Source organism: Macaca thibetana, chromosome 3 (assembly GCF_024542745.1).
Source record: "Macaca thibetana thibetana isolate TM-01 chromosome 3, ASM2454274v1, whole genome shotgun sequence".
NCBI lineage: Eukaryota > Metazoa > Chordata > Mammalia > Primates > Cercopithecidae > Macaca > Macaca thibetana.
The window spans coordinates 38,156,827-38,171,227 of NC_065580.1; the positions used below are offsets into that span (position 1 = coordinate 38,156,827).

The window sequence follows — 14,401 nt, forward strand, 5'->3', positions numbered from 1 at the left end:
TTCTGCATTTCAGACTGGACATGATTACTCTGATGTTTCCGTAAATGCTATTAGTGCAGTGTGAAAGTGGGAAAGAACTTTTTTTTTTTTTTTTTTTTAATCAGGGAGGGCAACAGAGCAATAAGAAGGATCACAGGGCACCATGTTAATAACAAATCACAGGAGGTGGCTCCATAAAGGTTGTGAAAACTGGTTTCTCATTGCAGGAATAGGGTTGGGCCACCCCTTCACCCCCCTTCTCAAACACAAATATTTTCATATAATAAAAGCCTGTTTCTCTGTGCTTACAACCCAGCCTCCATTCCTTCGACACCACCATTTTAAAGGGATTTACTGCACGGACTTCTCCCAAGTTCCTAGGCATTATCTTCTGGACCCTATCCTGCAGAGGTGAAGCGTCCCTTTGGGGACTCTCGCTGGGTGAGAGGGACAAGAAACACCCACTAGGACCCAACCCCGGCAAACAGCGGCTCGAGCATGCGCTGAGAGTTTGTGCAGCTGGCCCTGACTGCCGCCGCTGCCTCGTCCGGACTCCGAGAGGACTTGGGAGGGACAGCGGCGCTGGGAGGTGGCTTAGCAGAGACTTTCCAGCAACTGCTGCCCAGGACTTTTTTTTTTTTTTCTTTTTCCCAGGAGGCGGCGACGGCGGCGGCGGGGGGGAGAGGAAGAGAAAGAAGCGTCTCCAGCTGAAGCCAATGAAGCCCTCCAGTTCTCCGCGAAGAAGGTCCCTGCTCCGATGAGCCCCCGCCGTGCGCCCCCGACTATACCCCGGCAGGCGTGGGGCACGGGGCCCAGCGCCTACGGTAAGTGGCCGCGCGTCTGTCGCCTTTCCTGCCCGCTGTCCCGCCAGCCCGCCGGCGGCTGCCCTCCGCGCTGTGTGCTAAACTACTTAAAGGCTGGCTCTGGGGCTCCCTGCCGCCGGCGCTTCCCCTCGCGCCCTGCCGGGGGCGCGCGGACGCGATGGCTGGGTCGGTGGCCGCGCTCGCTTTGTGCTCGGCGGGCGACTTTGAGCAAGGGGTCGCCGGAGCGGCCGGGGCGGGGGAAGGGGGTTTGAATGACTAACCCGGCGTCTGCACAGCTGCACGGGCCCTAATTCCCCCGCGCCCCCTCCCCGCCCCCCGCCCCCTGTCCCAGGCTAATCCATCACTCTGGGGCCGAAAACATCATTTCTCACGTTCTCCCAGAGAAACCCTAGTCGCCGGGCGGAATCCCAGCTCCGCGCTGCGCCCCCCGAACCCTCCCCCCACCCCCCAGTCCCTTGCATTCACACCCGAGCTGCGGGGCAGGGTAGAGGGGTGCTGAGTTGGAGTGCCCAGGAACTGTCCTAACTGGAAGGGTGCTCATGCTCTCGGGCTTGCCGGTGGCGCCTGTGACGTGTCCGGGGTAGGGGGCAGTGTGTTTTCTAACCTTCAGGACAGTTCCGAGCAGCGCGGTCCCCGAGGAGGGGCGTCGTGAGGGAGATTTTCAAGAGCGTCTCATCAGAATACACAGGGCCCGGTCGCGTGTTCCCTGAGAACGCGAGTTTACTGTGCGACTTCATTCATCCGGATAGTTGCTCTTTTCTTTTCCCAGCAGGTGTTATCTGAAGCCGGTTTGGAACTTTTGGGAGTTTAGTTACTATTATGACTTTAACAAATGAGTTTTGATGAGGCGATGTCTCGAATGCACTGGGCTTCGAGACCCTCTGGACCCTGCTGAGGGCTGGCGGAGGAGGGACGGGCAGGCGGAGGAGGGACGGGCAGGCAGTGGGGAGCGTGATGGTGAGATGTCCCCTGTTCTCTCTCCCCCGCCCCCTGCAGATCGCTGTCGTTCTGCCCTTGGGAGTAGGATGTGGTGAAAGGATGGGGCTTCTCCCTTACGGGGCTCACAATGGCCAGAGAAGATTCGGTGAAGTGTCTGCGCTGCCTGCTCTACGCCCTCAATCTGCTCTTTTGGGTAAGTAAGTTTCACTACACCAACAGGTGGGGACGGCTGGCTCTGGTTTTCTGCAGCCACCGGATAATGCGCCAAAGGGCATGGCTAAGCATTAATTAATTACATGGGATAACACCCTCTATTTTTCAGAGAAGTAAAATTTGACCTTCTTAAAATGCCTTTGATCTAGCTCAAGTTCCATTTGTAATTAGAACAAAGAAATCCACCCCTGGACACTACTGGCAGTAAAATTAGACTTGAAGTTAATCTAGGGATATAAATAAATGCACGTGCTTGTACTCGTAGATAAGAAAATTATGACATACTACTTACGGAGCCGCTTGTTTGCGGGAATTTTAGATAACTGTGCAAGCCAGAAATTGTTTCTTTACATTTCTGTCGCCTGTAAAATCTAGTTGGGCCAAGTCTTAATATTTTTTTGGGGGGGGGGTGGGCAAGGAATTCACACCCAGATAACCTATCATAAAAAGGCTGAGTAGATTTGTCTAGGGGATTCCATACGGTCTGAAGGGTGATTTTTATGTAACTAATTCTAAGTTGGCAAAGTTTAAGGAATTGTGTGTATGCTTTTGGAAAATCCCATAACCATTTAAGGAAATAAAAATACATAAAATGTAACAAGCTCATGGAAATCTTTATGCCCTATGAGTTAATAACTTTTTATGCTTTAAATTTTCATAGAGTATGATTAATAATCATATTATTACTTATAAAACTTAGGAAAATACAACAATTTAAACTGTGAATGTTGCTTCAGGAGGCTGCCATTCTTAAGCAAATTGTTATTTCCATTTTTTGTGTTCTATTAACAATTTTATCCAAAATTTTCTGTTACAAATTTTATTGTGCAATATTATGTGGCTGACTGGCTGGCATGCTGACTGGCTGGCATTGCCCAGCCTTTTTGTCATAGGGCTATTACATGTAGTCTCTAGAAGATGACATTTTGGTTGAGCTGCACCTTATAGATGGCCCCATTTTAAAGGACAAATTAAGTCTTACTTAAGTGAGTAATCTGAAAATATCTAAAATAGCATTCCTTTTCTCAACATTAAAGCATTAATTTCTCAAAATTAAAGCATTGGGTAGTTAAATTCACCATTTGGAAATGTAAAATCACAAGTTGATCTTATTGTAGTTTATACTTCTTAAAAGTTCAATTTTTAAGTGAATCATTAAATTACCTGGATCATTACAAGTTCTTAAGATTTTAAACTCCATTTCTTCAAAATGTTTGATACTTATCACTCCTATTTACTAGTTTTTCACTTTTCTACATTGTGCTTTTTAATTATAGAATCATCACATTCCACTTCTAAAAGGAGCTTTAAAGATGGCCTGGTTGAACTTCCTTCCTTTGTAAGTGAGGAAATTAAGTGCAGATTAAGTGACTTGCCAAAGATCAAATTGTCCAATGGTGGCAGTGCCAGGAACAGAACTCAGCTTTCTTGCCCCTAGACAGTGTCTTTAACTTGACCCTTACTGAGTTTTGAACCTTAGAATTACTAAGATTGTTGTTGTTGTTATTGTTCGATAAAGAATCAAGCTTTGAAAAATTTCTTAATACTTTATATTGTGTGGGAAAAAAAAGAACCAAATCATTCAACAAAAGTATCACTCCTCTTGGAAATGAACTTTGCAAAGAAGCACCTATTCCTGAAACTCTTCCAGGGCTCTTTGTGTCCCCAGAGAATGTAAACATTATTTCTTTGTTATTACCCTGTACTTAAACCTTCTAACTTTCTATCTTTGTGTGCAGTGTGTGTGTGAGTGTGTTCCGATTTATTGACTTATTTGGATTGCTTCCCTCTTTCTCCAGCCCTCCTCTTCTCCTAGTATCACCTACGCTTCAACAAAATAGTCCAGGTTAAGCATCTTGTGTACATTTTTCTGTATTTTGTTTCATACAAAGATAGATTTACTCATACCTGTCCATGACAGATACACACTACTATACATGTAAATCCTTGATTTTTTTGTTGTTAAATTAGTTTCTCATTTGAATTAGAGTCATAGGAGTGGAATTGCTATGTAAAAATATATGTGATGATAACAAAAACAAAAGTAGCCAACCTATCTAACTAACATACAAAATAGCTACTGCTTCTCACTATGTTTGCCAGGCACATTTACTGTCTGTTTCCTAGCCTGTAAAATAGGAATCATAGTTACCTATTTTTTAGAGTTGTTGTGAGGAGGATTAGAGTTAACATATATAAAGCACTGAGAACAGTGGCACATAATAAGTGCTATCTATGCAATAACAGTATTGCAGTTATTACTATAACTACTACAATAATGATGATGTTCTAGCAGATTACCAGGAGGTGGACTGCTACTATCATTATGGTACTAATCATAGTAATTGTTATTGTTATGATTAATACTGCTACTATTGCTACCACTACTGCAATTCCTTTGATCCAGCAATCTTGTTCTGGGAATCTGTTCCCTAAAAATAAAAGCAGTAATTACCCCATTATATGTACAAAAATATTTGTTGCTATCTTGTTGGTAACATCGCACTTCTAAATTTTTGCCAATCTGAAACATTTAAAGTATTATCTCATTGTTACTTTATTTTGTACCTACCCCACTACCAGTGAGCATGAGCATCATTTTATATATGTTTTTCACATATATCATTTCATTTCATATTCATTAACTATTTCATATTTATCATTTAGGTTTGCCCTATATTTTAAGTGTTAATTTCATTTATGTTATCTGTTTCTATACAATAGTTAAAGTTTTCTATATTCTTTGTAATATAATATTCTTTTATTTATTTATTTTTTTTGAGACGGAGTCTCACTCTGTCACCAGGCTGGAGTCCAGTGGCGCAATCTCAGCTCACTGCAACCTCCGCCTCCCGGGTTCAAGCGATTCTCCTGCCTCGGCCTCCTGGAATAGCTGGGACTACAGGTGCATACCACCATGCCTGGCTAATTTTTGTATTTTTTAGTAGAGATGGGGTTTCACCATATTGGCCAGGCTAATCTCGAACTCCTGACCTCATGATCCACCTGCCTCGGCCTCCCAAAGTGCTGGGATTACAGGTGTGAGCCACTGTGCCCGGCCTGTAATATAATTTTCTACAGGATTTTATATGTATAAATATAAATATATTATGTATAAAAATGAATATAAATATATGTATAAATATAAATATATGTGTATATATATGCCTTCATTTCTTGACTTTGTTAAGATTTCTTTTTAAAAATGTTCTTTAAGATTATTTTATCCAATTAAAAATATCTGTTGGGGCTGGGCACGGTGGCTCACACCTGTAATCTCAGCACTTTGGGAGGCCAAGGTGGGCGGTTCACAAGGTCAAGAGACTGAGACCATTCTGGCCAACATGGTGAAACCCTGTCTCTACTAAAAATACAAAAATTAGCTGGGCATGGTGGCACCTGTAATCCCAGCTACTCGGGAGACTGAAGTAGGAGAATCACTTGAAGCCGGGAGGCGGATGTTGCAGTGAGCTAAGATTGCCCCACTGCGCTACAGGCTGATGACAGTGACACTGTCTCCAAAAAAAAAAAAAAAAAAAAAAAATCTGTTGGGATTTTTGTTAGAATAGTATGAAATGTATAATAGGCTAATTTTAGGGATACTCATTTTACTTTTTCAGTGTTAAGGCAATGTTTGCAGATCCTACCATTACCAAGTCAGAAGCCATTTTCAGCCTGTGCTGGAGACATTCCTGGCCATTCTTAACATTACTCTCATCTAGTTCTCATAATAGACCCATAAAATAGTTTTCTTAGTCTGTCTCTCTCTCTCTCTTTTTTTGGGTAAAGCAACTGGTACTCAGAGTAATTCAATAACTTGCTAGTAAGTAGCAGAACAGGAATTGAAAGTCCAGTTTTGTTTTTTATCCAAGTGTAGTAGAAGTTAAATTGCTGGAAACAGTGGTGGATTTATTTGCATGAAAGAAGTCAAGTAAACATCCTCAGAAGGAAGGGATTAGCTGTCCACCTGCTCATTCCAAATTCTCTGGAACAGTGCTTCTAAAACCTCAGAGTGCATGCACATCACCTGGAGATCTTGTTAAAATGCAGATTTGGATTTAGTGTGTCCTGAGTTCTACCTGAGAGTGCATTTGTAACAAACTCCTCTGTGATGCCAATGCTGCTGCTCTGAGCGTCGCACCCTGAGGAGCAAGGCTTTAATACTAGCTTTTAGTTCTCATTGGAATTACAAGTAGAACACATCAGTGTGGCATATGAACCCCACTTCTTAAACCAGACTTCACATTCTGACTATGAAGAGGGAGATTGTTCCTCCCTCTGGGTTTGCAAGATTGATAACCTTGTCCCCATTACCCATGAGGTCAAAAGCTATAGGCTTTTACTCTGCACTGGCATTTTAAGTAGTCTTAGTTTTTTAAATCTATTTTTACTATATTGGTACCTTCTTATCTTTTCTACCCCACTAGGATTTTAGGGAAAAGAAAAATAAATCTTAATCACAAAAACATTGGGAACCCATTCAATTTTGTTTTCCTGTTCTGAGAGTCAAAAATCAAACTGAGAGTTTTTTGTGTTTTTTTTTTAAGTTAAAAAGTATATATTGAGTATTTTTTTAAAAATGTAAGGCATAGATGTGTTTTTAAGTGTAAGCCATAAATGTGTCTTAGAAGAAACAGTCCACAGCACATTCGAGATCACACATGCTCTACAGTCTGTTTATTATATGGATCCAGTCACCTTGATTTGTCATCTGTTCAGTGTCTTTTCCACATGATGAAGAAGCCAGATTCTAGTACTGTTGTACTGGAGTCGGCACAAAAGTATTGGGCCTTCTAGGTTTGTCACGAGTTTTGTGAATTCAGGATGGGAAGGAGCTCATAGGAGATGGTGTGGGTAGGTGAACTGCCCGAGGGTTCTTTTGAGACCATGATTCGCCTTCTCTCCATGGTGGAGTAAGGACGTGGGTTACCTTTACTTCATTTATACGCTTTTGCTACTAGTAAAATTTAAATGGCGTATTATTTAAAGAAATGAGAGCTTTCCACCATTTTAAAGACAGCTTCTTAGCTTTTTAGTCATTTGTCTGTCTTAGATGGTAGTTTTCTATTATTACAAATATGGATAAATATGGTTCTCCTTGAAAATTTCTGACATTGGCGAAAACTTAAAATTCATCAAATATATATTTGTTTCTAATTTTCTAAATGTGTAATATAAACTCCCATATCTCACCATTATATAAGAGCCATTGTTTTTTACTTACCATTACTAAAGATAATAGCAATAGAGAAGAACTACCCTGATTAAATATGAAAAGTAACTTATAAAAGAAAGTCTAAAAAAGTAGACAGGAAATTAGTTTATGCTTTTGGGATATATGCGCGGCAGATGAAAAGACAGGAGGCTCAGTGCTCTGTTTCTTTTTCTCTGGCCATCCGTAGTGAACCTTAGGTGTTTGATCCATACAGAATCTGAAGAGTTAGATTCTTGGCAAGTAGAAGTTTGAATTCACAGGGAGGACATTTATGAATCATATTGAAATACTACATCTTAAATTGGTGTCCTCAGCTTTATGCTATGAACGGTATTCAAGTATTTTTGAACTCTTCCTAAGGAATAGTGGAAAGCCCTCCAGCAAGTATTTGTGGTCTTTTAAAATAAATTTTAACCATAAAAAATCCTTTAGTCAGCCGGACATGGTGGCTCCTGCCTGTAATCCCAGCACTTTGGGAGGCCCAGGCTGGTGGATCACCTGAGGTCAGGAGTTCCAGACCAGCCTGGCCAAAATGGCGAAACCCCGTCTCTACTAAAAATACAAAAATTAGCTGGGCATGGTGGCGTGCAGCTGCCATCCTAGCTACTAGGGGAACTGAGGCAGAAGAAATGCTTGAACCTGGGAGGTGGAGGTTGCAGTGAGCCAAGATCCCATCACTTCACTCTAGTCTGGGCAGCAAAGTGAGACTTCGTCTCAAAAAAAAAAAAAAAAAAAAAAAAAGTCTTTTAGTCTCAGAGTAAAGCTGATCTACTTTTTTATATATACATTGTGGCTCAGCTGAGCAAAGACTTGAGCCGCTGCATGCGTCTTAAGGAATGTTTTTTGAGAAGTACATGGAAGATTCTTCACAGCACATTCTGCTGCGTACTGAGCAATAGGCTCCTCCCTCATTGATTCCACTCAGGGAATAATCCTGAGCTGGGGTGTGAGGGAAGTGGAGTTTACTGCAGTTAGACTGCACAGAAACTAGCCTGTAGAATGAGGCATTTTACTCTTCTTTTCCCTGTAGTGACTATAGGGTAATCATATACTTTATCATGGAAACCAGGACAATGTAGAGACTGAAGAAAAGGGGATATTTCTGTTAACAGTTATGACCAAACAACAGAGGCTTATAGTGGATCTCTTCTGGTCAGATCAGGATGCATGGTCACCCTATCTATAGGAAAACATGATGGTCTAGAAAAACTATCGGTCAGAACAGCTCCAGGGTGCTATTGATTTATTCAGCTCTAATTCATTGATGTTCATTCTGAAGTGATACCCACCAGTAATCTCCAGATGGTATTTCAGCCATCATTTACGTGGCCTATTCTTTCACAGCTTTAGCAAATAGTGTTACCTGTTTGCTCTCTTTCCTTCTGCCCATCCCCTGGTAGAGGGAAGCTGAGAAGGCACAGACTCACAAAAAGGCAGAAGGGAGCAGGCCTGGCAACATGAAACACACGTGTGACTCACCTTGTGCGACCAGCCTCCAAATAATCAAGGCTTGATCTTACTTTTACGTTTTAACAAATAGCAATTTAAAGGCTAAGTGTGGTGGCTCATGCCTGTAACCTCAGCGCTTGGGAGACCAAGGCAGGAGGATCAATTGAGCCCAGGAGTTCCAGGTGCAATGAGCTATGATCATGCCTGGGAGACAGAAAAAAAACACCCCCAAAATTTAAATCCTTTTTTTTAAAGAAGGAAAGCTTCTGGTCTACTTTTTCCATTTTCAAGGTCAGCCAATAAAAATTATGAAAATTTGAATTATTTGTCAAAGTCCTTTTCTATATACACAAAGCTATAACTGAGATTCAGGTCTCTCTTTTACGTTCTTCTCTTTGCTAACAGGTTTGACATGAAAAGTTTAGGTAGGTGGTTTTAGACAGCCGTCATCCTTGAACAGAAATTATTTGTGTCACTGTCATCTTATGTGGGACTATATGTAACAGATGGCAGACAGTCGAAAGATAGAAAAGACTGTTTCTCGACTGTGACCTTACTATTTTATGGAAATTATAGGTACACATTCCATAATACACTGAGGAAATGCGCATACACATACAATTCTGATTCAGAAAACAACTTGATTCAAGAGTTTTTTTTATATAATTATATTCAAACAAAAGCAGACCATATCCTCAGCACTGCAAATTTTATGTTTCTAAATATTTGTTGAAAGCTAGCATTTTCTAAGTATTTTGCAAGAGAGATTGTGACAAATGTCCTGCCAAATAATATATTAAATATGTTTCTATCAAGTAACACTTCATTTAGTTTTAAAATATCTCCTTGAGCTTCAAGTGACATGTTGCAATACTGGAGAAAACGTAACGAGCTATAAAGCCTAGCTACATATGATAACTATAATGTTCCTAATAATTTAGCCAATGTGAGTGGCATTTGAAGGATTATTTTCATAGTTAATTTGGAAAATTAGCAGAAAATAACATGATTAGCAAGGAGTCCTGAATCCCCCTCATAAGTTGCGCTTCTAGGTTTAATATCAGGTTTAGTTTTGAGTTGACCTAGTCTCGTTTTATTTCAGTTTCTTGCTATAGGCATGCACTATATTTGTTTTTATTGTTATTTTCTCGAACCCAGTGAGTAAAGCCTCACTCGTTGAGGATGAAACTGCTCTCAGACATTTAATGTTTCTGGAATCAATTCCTTGAGAAAAAGCCGCTTTATTCCCAGGGTTGCTTGTTTACTATAGAATAAGGCTTGGTGTTATTATTTATTTTGACTAATGTTCTGTGCACAGCTGAAATGTTCGGGTATACTCCTGTGAGGAAAACATTGGAACAGAATATAATGCAAAGTTTTAGTTTAAAGAACTTTTGAGAACACTTTAGCCAGCTTCTAATCTGATATATAAATCTTTGACTTTGTTTTTTAGAAACCATCTTTCTCCTGGAAAACTTCCAGTGATAGAAAGCTCAGTTCTTATTACAGCATCTTCTAATTTGTTTAAAAATCTCTAACAGCTTATCTAGCAGGATGAAACCATCTCCCTTTAATTTAATTATTTTCTCATTCGCTCACCTAACATATATTAGGCATCACTACTGAGCCTGGTACTTTTCTACGTGATGGGGAGATAAGCAATGTTCTGTGCCCTCTGCTGGGATGAGATGGATGGACAGAAACAAGAACAGTAGGATAACTGCTTTATAAGGTCTGTCCAAAGAGCATTAAGAGGGAAAAGATCTGTAGGTAAGGCAGCAGTTGGGAGAAAATCTTTACACTCTAGTTGATGTTCAAGCTGGCCTTGAAGGAGAAGTAGATGTTGCTCAGCACATGAGAACAGGAAAGCTGGGGCAGGATGGTATTCCAGGCAGAATGCACTGCAGGAGTGAAGATGGATAGGCAATGGGAGGTGCATATGGCGCATTTTGGAGATGTGCAAGCAGTTTCGTTGTTTTCCATATATAGAATGTGTGTAGGAAAGAGCTGGCAGGAAGCATGGTTTAAGAAAAAGGTTAAGGGGTAGCTGAAAAGGGCCTGGTGTGCCCTGCTCAAGAGTTTAAACTTTGTTCTCTCCGAGGGAGTTGAGGGAAGATTAAATAAATGGTAGTTGAAGAAGAACCATAAAGGGTAGCTATAAGCAGAAGAATTTGATCTATGTTCTATAAAAGTAACCGAAGGGTGAATTGGAGGTGGAATCTGTGAGCTGAAGAGTTTTATTATAAAGTAATTATAATTGGATAGCAAGAGAGGATGAAGGCCTGAACCAGCCAGCTGTGGCAGGAAAGGGGGAGGAATTCACGCGACGCCTTGCCAGTACAATTTGAAGGACTTGAGACTAATTAGATATAGAGCTGAGGAAAAGGGAGAGGTTCAGCCTTCCTGCCAAGTCTCCAGTTTACATGATTGAAGGATTGATTATACCATTTACAGGAAAAACAGTGGGAGGAACTTGCAGGTTTAGGAGGAATGGAGATAAGTTTAGTGTTAGAGATGTTGAAATTGACCATGATAGTCTGATAGGTAGTTATATCAAAGAGCTTCCTCTCTTGTCCATCTGGTAGACCTTCAAACAGCTGAAGATTCCATTTCAGAATTGATTTAGGAGTAATCTAATCTTTCAGACTGACTGAGAAAGATTAAGTCTAAAGTGACTTGCAGTAATTATAGGTAATGTATATAAGAATCTCACTCTGGTTTTTTTTTTTTTTTTTGGTCATATGGATCTTCTATGAAGTAGGCCTTATTTTTATATCATTTTACAGGTGAGAAAACTGAGGCATAGGAAAGATCAAGCTGAATGTCATATAGCTAAAAGGCAGTAGAGCTAGAATTCCTAGCTGAAATTCAAAATTCAGTGGCTTCTCATTGTCGTGATGGTGAAGCCCATATACCTTGAAATGGCTTTCAAGACTCCATGCAGTCTCACCCCTGCCTGCTTTTTCCTTCTCACCATGTGCAAATTTTCCTTACCATGTCATGTTGCCTTCCCTCATGGGGCCGTTGTTCTTTCTGACCGGAAGGTTATTTTCAACCCTCCTCTTCCTGAGTAACTTGATAATTATCCTTTAGATCTTAGCTCTCTTAGAGAAGTTCCTTTGACCCCGTGGAATGGGTCAGGCCCTCCAAAAGGAATTCATACAGAAACTTGTACTGTTTCTTCTCAGCACTTGATACAGTTCTCAATTACATATTTATATCTCTGATGAGTTGATTAACCTGTGTCCTCTTCACTTAGTTAATTGCACCACAGAGATAGTGTCTGCTACTGTTCGTCAGTGTATCCCTAACACATAGCACAGTGCCTGGCAAAGAGTGGGTGACCAATATATGATTTTTGAGTGGAAGAATGACTTCAAAGCCCAGGCTTTTAATCATCCTGCCATATAAGAAATGTCTTGGAATACACCATTTAAACGATATACACTTTTTTTTTGTTTGTTAAAAATGGAAGAACTATGTGTAGTAACTACACTGATAATGAATTGTACACTATGAAGAAAGAAATAATGTGTTGACATGACTAAGAACTATGTTATTGAAAACTGGCTAAACATCCTATAAAGCCAGTATAGAATAGAGAAACCAACAGAAGTCATTACTTTGAAGAGTGATAAAGAAAGGAGATTTTATAACTGTAAAATAATTTTAGATAATGAAATAAAATACCACATGATATGGTTTGGATTTGTGTCCCTGCCCAAATCTCATGTCAAATGTTGGATGAGGGGCCTGGTGCAAGGTGATTGGATCATGGGGACGGATTTCCCCCTTGCTGTTCTCATGGTAGAGAGTGAGTTCTCAAGAGATCTGGTTGTTTAAAAGTGTGTAGCACCTCCCCCATCTCTCTCTTATTCCTCCTCTGGCCATGTAAGATGTGCCTGCTTCCCCTTCCACAATGTTTGAAAGTTTCCTGAGGCCTCCCTAGCCATGCTTCCTGTACATCCTGTGGAACTGTAAGCCAATTAAACCTCTGCACTTTATAAATTACCCAGTTTCAGGTATTACTTTATGGCAGTGCTAGAATGGGCTAATACAGAAAATTGGTATCAGGAGTGGGGCATTGCTATAAACACCTGAATATGTGAAAGAGACTTTGTAATTCAGTAACAGGCAGAAATTTGAACAGTTTGGAGGGCTCAGAAGAAGACAGAAAGACAAGGGAAAGTTTGGAACTTCCTGGAGACTCGTTAAATCATTGTGATAAAAATGCTGATAGTAATATTGACAAATGAAGTCCAGGCTGATGTGGTCTCAGATGGAGATAAGGAACTTACTGGGAACTGGAATAAAGGTCACTCTTGCTATGCTTTAGCAAAGAGATTGTGGCATTGTGCACCTGCTCTAGGTATCTGTGAAATTTTGAACTTGAGAGTGATGATTTAGGGTAATCTGGCAGAACAAATTTCTAAGCAGCAAAGTGTTTAAGATTTGGCCTGGTTATTTCTAAAAGTGTATGGTCATATACGTAAGTAAAGAGATGTTCTAAAACTGGAACTTATATTTAGAAGGAAAGCAGATCATAAAAGTTTAGAAAATTTGCAGCTTGACCATGTGGTAGAAAAGAAAAACTAATTTTCTGGAGAGGAATTCAAGCTGGCTACAGAAATTTGCATAAGCAAAGAGGAGCTGAATATTAATATTCAAGACAATGAGGAAAATGCCTCAAAGGCATTTCAGAGACCTTCACAGCAGAGCCTCCCATCACAGGCCTGAAGGCCTAGGAGGAAAGAATGGTTTCATGGACTGGGCCCAGGGCTCCGCTGCCCTGCAGAACCTTGGGACACTGCTCCCTATTATCCAGCTGCTTCAGCTCCAGCTGTGGCTTAAAGGGGCCCAGGTACATCTCAGGCCACTGCTCCAGAGGGTGCAAGCCGTTAGCCTACGCAGCTTCCATGTGGTGTTAAGCATGTGGGTGCACAGAGGGCAACAGTTGAGGCTTGGGAGCCTCTGACTTGATTTCAGAGGATGTATGCAAATGCCTGGATATCCAGGCAAAAGTCTGCTGCAGGGACAGAGCCCTCATGGAGAATCTCTACTAGAGCAGTGCAGAAGGGATATGTGGGGTTTGAGCCCCCATACAGAGTCCCCACTAGGTCTCTGCCTAGTGGAGCAGTGAGAAGAGGGCCACTCTCCTCCAGACCACAGAATGATAGACCCACTCACAACTTGCACTTTGTGCCTGGAGAAGCTGCAGGCACTCAATGGCAGCCTGTGAAACAAAGCAACCACAGGGATTGTACCCTGCTGAACCACAGGAGTAGAGCTACCCAAGGCCCTGTGGGCCTACCCCTTGCACCCCTTGCATCATTGTTGCCTGGATGTGAGACATGGAGTTAAAGGAGATTATTTTGGAGCTTTTAGATTTAATGACTGCCCTGCTGGATTTGGGACTTGCATGGGGCCTGTAGCCCTTTTGTTTTGGCCAGTTTCTTCCTTTTGGAATGGGAATATTTAGTGAATGCCTCTACCCCCATTGTATCTTGGAAGTAACTAACTGGTTTTGATTTTACAGTCTCATAGGCAGAAGGGACTTGACTTGCCTCAAGTGAGACTTTGGACTGTGAACTTTTGAGTTAATGCTGGAATCAAGTCAGACTTTGGGAGACTGTTGGGAAGGTATGATTGTATTTTGGAATGTGAAAGGACGTGAGATTTGGGAGGGCCCAGGGGTTGAATAATATGGTTTGGATTTGTGTCCCCACCGAAATCTCATGTCAAATTGTGATCCCCAGTGTTGTGGAAGGGACCTGGTGGGAGG

The 14,401-nt window shown here is 41.3% G+C and overlaps 1 protein-coding gene across 8 annotated transcripts in view; it reads left to right on the forward strand.

Annotated features, from left to right (window-relative positions):
- The first annotated feature begins 221 nt into the window (after positions 1–221).
- TSPAN12 (tetraspanin 12) overlaps positions 222–14,401 on the forward strand; it is a 105,822-nt gene continuing 91,642 nt past the window's right edge. For 4 of the 8 annotated variants that reach the window (XM_050785097.1, XM_050785094.1, XM_050785098.1 and 1 more), the window contains exons 1-2: positions 272–803; positions 1,800–1,935. In XM_050785097.1, the coding sequence (XP_050641054.1) occupies positions 1,870–1,935 (66 nt within the window). In that variant the 5' untranslated portion in view covers positions 272–803; positions 1,800–1,869. Of the gene's footprint in view, positions 804–1,418; positions 1,576–1,799; positions 1,936–14,401 lie in introns of those variants that run through there. The other 4 variants (XM_050785093.1, XM_050785090.1, XM_050785092.1 and 1 more) reach the window with 4 other exon arrangements.